The sequence below is a fragment of the Salvelinus namaycush genome, chromosome 6 (genome assembly GCF_016432855.1).
Source record: "Salvelinus namaycush isolate Seneca chromosome 6, SaNama_1.0, whole genome shotgun sequence".
In the NCBI taxonomy this organism is placed as follows: Eukaryota; Metazoa; Chordata; class Actinopteri; order Salmoniformes; family Salmonidae; genus Salvelinus; species Salvelinus namaycush.
In genome coordinates, this window is record NC_052312.1 from 41,363,210 (window position 1) to 41,370,432 (window position 7,223).

The window sequence follows — 7,223 nt, forward strand, 5'->3', positions numbered from 1 at the left end:
ATTAAATAGATGTGTTGTTTTTCATGTTATCTTCATGAGATGTGCATTTAAGATGTTCATATTTACATATTTAGTATAGTCTATATGTCCATATTTTGTTACAAAAAATGACTTTATTATGGGTTATAATTGAGTTATAACGCACAATGCATTGTGTATAATGGGCATGAAGGCGTTTGTGTACCGGTATTTGCTTTCAAGAAAAATAATCTGAATATGAAATTAAATGTACTTACTTTTGGTGAGACTCTTGCAGGGTCTGTGAAAGAAAAATCCTTGCAGCAGTTCTTGGTCATCTCTCCTGGCCCACAATATTCAATTAGGGCTAGCAGGGCAGGCCCCTCCCCCACTGATGACACTGACAGACCCTCCTTAAGTTGCGTCGCGCCCCAGCTGTCTGCAAGCATTGAGCTGCCTGGCGCCATCCTGAAAGAATGCCTTCACTGTAAAAAAAACAGAGAGAGAGAGCGAGAGAGAGAGACATACACACACTGGGACGGAGAGAGTTCAGAGAGAGCTAGAGAGAGTGGGTGAGAGAGCTAGAGAGAGAGCGAGAGAGAGAGAGAGGGAAGCGAAGTAAGTGGAGAGGGTTGCCGCTGCGCACAAACAGAGATTTGATCTGTGAGTTCGGTGCTAGTCAGTTTGCACTAAGCCACCTACTGCAAACAAGGCTGCGTCGAAACATATACCTCTGCAACTTGTTGAATCGGCTTAATAATATAGAAACTTTGTCAGGGAAAAGTTGAGGAACTTTTGAGTGGGACTGAATACGACCTTGGACCTATTTATGACAACATTCAAGTGAAACATTATTTTTTGAATGTATGTTTTGAACTATTTTATTTTATTTATTATATGGGCAAATTCACATGAATGTGAATCCCTGCCAAATAATCGCATTTGAATAGACTGAAAATAACATCAACATAGGGGGAACAACATCATTTTTAAATACATTTTTATTTTTCATCTCCAGGTGAACGAAGGTAACGAAGAAAACTGTGGATTAAACAAAGCAGGAATTCGGACAGATTTTTTTCTTACTTGACTTGTATCGGTTCACTCCGGTGTATATGAACGTTTGCTAAAAAGCTATGGAAGTATCCGCGGACCAACCCCGATGGATGAGCCATCACCACCCATCGGTGCTAAACGAACAGCATCCCGGGTCGCACCACCCGGGCCTCGGCCACTCGTACATGGACCCCTCGCAGTATCCCCTCGCCGACGATGTGGATGTACTGTTTAATATCGACTCACAGGGCAACCACGTATCTCCATACTATGGGAACTCAGTTCGAGCCGTCCAGAGGTACCCACCTCCTCCACATAGTAAGTACTTCTTCATTGCGCATTGTTTTAGGCTACTATTGAATTAGAGACATCGATCACTTATTTCTATGTGGTGTGGTCATATAGAGCTAACATAAGAATAATTCATCTTCAGATGGTTGTCCATTTTAAAATGTCTGAACCGAAGTATTTGTCTAATAGGTTTAAGCCTCAGCTGATCCTGCTGATTTAAACATGCGAGGGCCATATGAAACCATGCAGTCCTCTGTTATGTGCAGCTTAACTCTCTGGTGGTGTACCTTTGGTTTCATATCTTTCCAGTTGTGAGTATAGGTATTTGTTATAACAGTGAGTAAGACCACTCTGTTTAATTGTTCTAATTCTATGTTCAGTGCTATTTTAGCACAGTGAAATCAGATGTAAGAAGGGAAGGTGGTCCCTATCAGTAGAGCAATTTGAAACCAATGACAAATGTTTAAATCAAATAAATTCACGTGAATTACAGATGAACAACACGTTACTATAGTCAAATATGACATGTATGTTTGTATCATGGTTAATATCATTAAAATATGTTACCAAACGAATGAATGTGTAGACCTACAGAGAGAATTTGGGAAGGCCCCATGATATATATTTGGTCATTTCAGACTATCATACTTCACCACACAACCGTGTACATTTTATGGCAGGTAAACTATGAAGTATCATTTAATTATAGATATTCTTGGAGAGAAAATAACTGCGGAAGAGCAATTGGTTTAATTTATTGACATGACTTCCTGAGCGGAATAGTGAATCATGACCCGGTTTCTGTAGCGATGCTTCCTATGCTAAAACACCACTGTTCCAACCCTCTGCACTGAGACTGCGTGCTACTCACACTGCTGCTCTGACACAATCATTCAGGCCCTGGCTTTCGGCTAGACCAACAAAAATAAAGCAGGCTGGAGTCAAGAGGGGCAATTTGGGTCAGAGCATGTGTTGTCAGGTGTGTAGGCCTGGTGTGCACTTTTATCTTGTGTCCCCGAAGATTAAATCGTGAGTGAGGTTTTACTAAAATAGCGTATGTTTTTTGAATGTTTTCCATGATCGATTTATAGGCTTTCTTACTGAAAATAATCAAAAGTCTAAGTCATTGTAGTTGCAGTTTCTCCACTGGTAAAGCACATCTGGATCCACTCATATAAATATCAAACGAACAAGACCTTGTCATATTTATAACGTTTTGTTTCAATAGAAAGTGTGACCACACTTTTTTAATTGACAGTGACTGAGGTGCACCTTTAATTTGTCACGAAGTGATATTATTTGTGTAATTTTCATAGCAGGCCTAGACCTACATGGCGATGTCAAACTTAAACCAGCATACATGTGAGATATTGTTGTTTAAAGTCAACAAAATGATCATAAGGGAAAGTGATCAAATCGTGAGAGTAGGCTAATTGAATGTAGGCTTATTGTAATTTTCTTCACCGAGAAAAATACTGACACCGTTCTATCATCCTATTTTCTATTACAGGTAGTCAGGTGTGTCGCCCCTCTCTACTGCACGGCTCTCTGCCGTGGCTGGACGGAAGCAAAGCGATGCAGCACCACAGCACTTCCCCGTGGAACCTGAGTCCTTTCCAGAAGAGCTCACTGCACCACGGTTCCCCGGCAGGTCTCTCTGTCTACCCTTCGGCGTCCTCCTCCTCCCTGTCCGGGGGCCACTCCAGCCCGCACCTCTTCACCTTTCCCCCCACTCCTCCGAAAGACGTGTCCCCGGACCCAGGCATCTCCACTCCGGGCTCAAGCAGCAACAGTCGCCAACAGGAGGAGAAAGAGTGCATAAAGTACCAGGTGTCCCTGGCCGAGAGCATGAAACTGGAGTCTCACAGCCGGAGCATGGCATCAATCGGAGCGCAATCCTCCGCCCACCATCATCACCCCATCGCCACATACCCATCCTATGTCCCCGAATACGGCCCAGGCCTCTTCCCGCCAAGTAGCCTGATAGGTGGGTCATCTTCTAGTTATGGTTCCAAAACAAGACCAAAAACAAGGTCATGTTCAGGTAGGCGTGCATTTTATTATATTACCATTTGATTTCACCTTAGAATATATGGCATTGATGACATCCAGGTGTAATCCAAATGTACCCGTTTCAGAATCAGGACCTATTTTCGTTCTTCACACACAAAAAACTCTTATTTGGGGATATTGGCATACCATGTAACTTTGAGTGACAGCCAATGCCTTTCTCCAGCCCTTGCAGGCCCATAGAAAGTCAAATGGGTCTCAAAGGGACTCATGCACAAGATTCGTTTGAGGGGAAAATACAATAGCAGTGCCAAGGAAAGCACTTGGCGGTAATAATAATACAAATGAATAATAGCAATAATAATAATAATAATAATAATAACATTAATAATACATTCTAAATAATAAAAAAAAATATTGCATGGATAATCCAGGTTTCTCTTTACATCAATTTGACTGAGTAACACTTTTAATTGGGGACGTTATAACGTTTCTATATGTTATTAGACTACACAAACATCTTTAACCGCATTCAATAGACACCCTTATTTGTTAGAACACATTGCTTGGAATAGAAAGCGAATTCAATCATTCAAAGTGCATTTGCCCACATGAGATTGAACGATTTTCCCCGTTCCAAAGCAAATTAGTCCAGTGAACGATTAAACAGCCTTAGTACCCTTAAATCAGATGAGTTCAGAATAGTTTTAAGCTGTGCCTAAACCAGATCCGTTTTCAGTTGTTCTATGTTTCACAGAGGGAAAGAGAGAGAGGCTAAATCTGTGACCGTGGCCTCCATGCCGGCATGGCTGTCTCGCGCCAGTTTATATGTTTAAGATAATCCCATTACTGTCAGACTGGTGCACGCGACAGTTGCATTGTTTACGCAGAGCCAGTAATAACTTTGATAGAGTCCGGATGCGGGGCTGCATTGAGAGGGGGTAATCACGAATGAGCACTCTCGGTGGCAGAGGGGCACGACTGGCGAGGCGGAATGTTATCCAACAAGTGGGGGTAATTAAAAAAAAAGGTTATTCAGGCACCGCTCGAAACCAGTTAACTGTAATGAGATTTATATCAGTGCCACATAGCATTTGGAGAAATATGGAAAACAGTGGATTAGATGATGCATATCATCAGGCTTATTCAATGCTGAATAATATTAACTTATTACCACAAAAAAAGAAATCATTTTAATTTGTGGATTAAGTATGTGTGTGCTGTAATATGCGTAAAGATACATCCTCTAAAATGAATCTTAAAGAGGTTATATATTAATGAGGTCATATAATGGAATGTGTCTACATTGCAAACCTACAGTTGAACATAAGTATTGGAGAAAGGTCGACTCTGTGGTCTTCTAAACATAAAATCCGGAACACGCCTTGCGCAATTCAAAATCCTGTAGTAGCCTATTTCTCAGAGCCCTATTGTGGAGTGGATACATTTGTTTAGCTGCGTTAGCCAGTCTCCTCTATAAAACCACTATTGATTCACAACGTCCTCCGTGTCTGCTGAGGTTTCTGGAATGTCTATCACATCTAAGAAGGCAGAACCAGAAATGACGCATATAAGTCTCTGAAGAAGTGGAGCGATTTTTTGCAGTCAAAAGGGGAAGTGCGGGTGAGTAGAGGCATAAAGGCACGGCGCAAGGCCTCCTCTCTATACGCGTCTATGCTTTCAAATAATCCTGCCGCGCTGCTCGGTTGTTTCAGTTTCAGTGGTGAGGCCGCATAGGCCTGGGGATCAGGAGACCCCCTTAATGAAACTGTTAACGCGCCTCTCACCTGTCGGTGTCACTAGAGAAGTGCCAGTCAAACCCAAATGCTGGTTTGGAAAGACAATGGTCATTCCAATCAAATAAACATACCTAAATATGAATGAATTCGCCTGTTTTACAATAACATATTATTATTATTATTATTATCACTTTACACCACTGTGAAATGAGAGGTTGTGTGTGTGGGAGAAAGAAGAGGGCACATTTTAACCACAAAAACATGATTATAGATTATAGATTATGCACGCCCTTTTCTAAAGATGGGCTATCAGTTTGTATTAATATATGATGTATTTGATGAAATGATGTGTGACCTCATTGTGACAGTAATCGACCATAACAGACCTGCTTTATTCAATGATAGTCAGATGTTTGTATGATGTCAGACATATTGTAAGAGGTAACTTTCGGGAACACTATGAATTGGAATAGGCCTACTAACTCCAGGGTCAAATGTTGATATCAGTTGTAGCCTAACAGAGGCTGGGCTTTTTTGCACTTCGAATATTCAATGCATTGTTATAGTATTATTATTATTATTAATAGTATTAGTATTAGTAGTAGTAGTAGTAGTAGTATGCTTAGTAGTATACTTGGTATACTTTGTATTATTATTACTGTGTAATATGAATGTTATGCTACTATTATAATTAATTATTTTGTGTGATGACATTTTCTACGATGTTTATAACAACCTTTCTCCCTCTTGACCTGAGGGATCAAGTGTTTCAGATGTGAGATGCTATGTTTAGTTTATAAGGGGCGAACTGATCTCGGCGCTCTCTCCATGTTGTGTATCGTTTCTGCTTTCAGAAGGTAGAGAGTGCGTTAACTGTGGAGCTACGTCGACCCCGCTCTGGAGGCGGGATGGCACTGGTCACTATTTGTGTAACGCCTGCGGACTCTATCACAAGATGAACGGGCAGAATCGGCCCCTCATCAAACCCAAGCGACGACTGGTATGTCCCTGCCACTTTGTATTGATGACACTTCCGTCTTTCTCTCTTTCTCTACCCAGGAAGAAGTGTTAGCTGCAGGAAATTGACTCGCCAAGTGCAGGTCTCGAATTCTTTTAGATATACAGTAATAGCAAACTGCAGATTTATTATTACTATTGTTATGCATTTTTTAAATGATTTGCTTCATCAATTATTATTTTTCCCGCTTCAATTGCCCTACTGTTTGATATTTCTTAGAGGAAAAAAAAATAGGAGAAAATATATTCCTTTTATTCTGCATTGAGGCAAATCGAAAATATTCCATCCAAGTCCTCACTGCCCGCATAGAAATAATATCTGCAGTTGACATACTGTAAATGGCATACTTAGAATTGGACGTTTATATGGTTTAGATGAGAGATGTAGGCTACCATGCACCCTGCAGTATTTGGAGAGGAACCCCCTAAACTTTTTAACACCAGAAGGCTGAGTTCTATAGAGCAGTTCCCCTATCTCCCTGCATGGTGAGATAAAAGGGAAACTTTCTAGGCAGGGGACGCCTCGCGTGGACTGCTCTTTTAGCAGCCAGCCAGCCTCTGCTCTAGCCTATATCCCCCCTTCTCTCTCTAATGTGAAAACCCGACTTCCCAGGAAAAAGCTGCCGGATATCTGAGCAGCGCAGATAAGTCGCTTTTAACAACATAGCCCGCTTCCCCAGTCTAAACATGAAGGGGACCGGGGACCGAATCAGCGCAAGGAGCGGCCCAGGGCACGCAGGAGTCACGACTCAAGATTGTTCTTCTCAGAACTCAGGGAATCTCTGCAGAATGTTCAAATACTGAGGGAAAATAGTAAGAAAAGGAAAAGAGAAAAGAGAGAGGGAAGTCTGAAGAAGAAGTCTGGCTGGAGATGGATACAGTGAGCTCCATTTTCCAGTAAACAAGCACTTTATTTTCGCGTTAATGGAACTCAAGATTGGTGTGCAAAGCAATTACATGATTTAAGTCACGCATGAACATGGGTTATTAGGCCACCAGATGTAGATAATTGGAAATCCCTCCGAAAGATAGTGTAGTGCCTTTTGTTTAGCCCATTCGGTGTTAACGGGTACTGTGTCCTATTCGGTCATCTCGTCTATCGATTGGTTTTATAGATTATAACATCAATGTCAGGCCGGCCAGCAAACTGGC

At 41.5% G+C, this 7,223-nt stretch overlaps 1 protein-coding gene across 3 annotated transcripts in view; it reads left to right on the plus strand.

Moving 5' to 3' along the window:
* Nucleotides 1-602: 602 nt before the first annotated feature.
* Nucleotides 603-7,223, plus strand: part of LOC120050026 (transcription factor GATA-3-like) — a 12,120-nt gene continuing 5,499 nt past the window's right edge. Inside the window, exons 1-3 of one of the 3 annotated variants that reach the window (XM_038996623.1) lie at nucleotides 603-1,332; nucleotides 2,816-3,349; nucleotides 5,909-6,054. In XM_038996623.1, coding sequence (XP_038852551.1) covers nucleotides 1,095-1,332; nucleotides 2,816-3,349; nucleotides 5,909-6,054 — 918 coding nt within the window. In that variant the 5' untranslated portion in view covers nucleotides 603-1,094. Of the gene's footprint in view, nucleotides 1,338-2,808; nucleotides 3,350-5,908; nucleotides 6,055-7,223 lie in introns of all 3 variants that reach the window. The other 2 variants (XM_038996624.1, XM_038996625.1) reach the window with 2 other exon arrangements.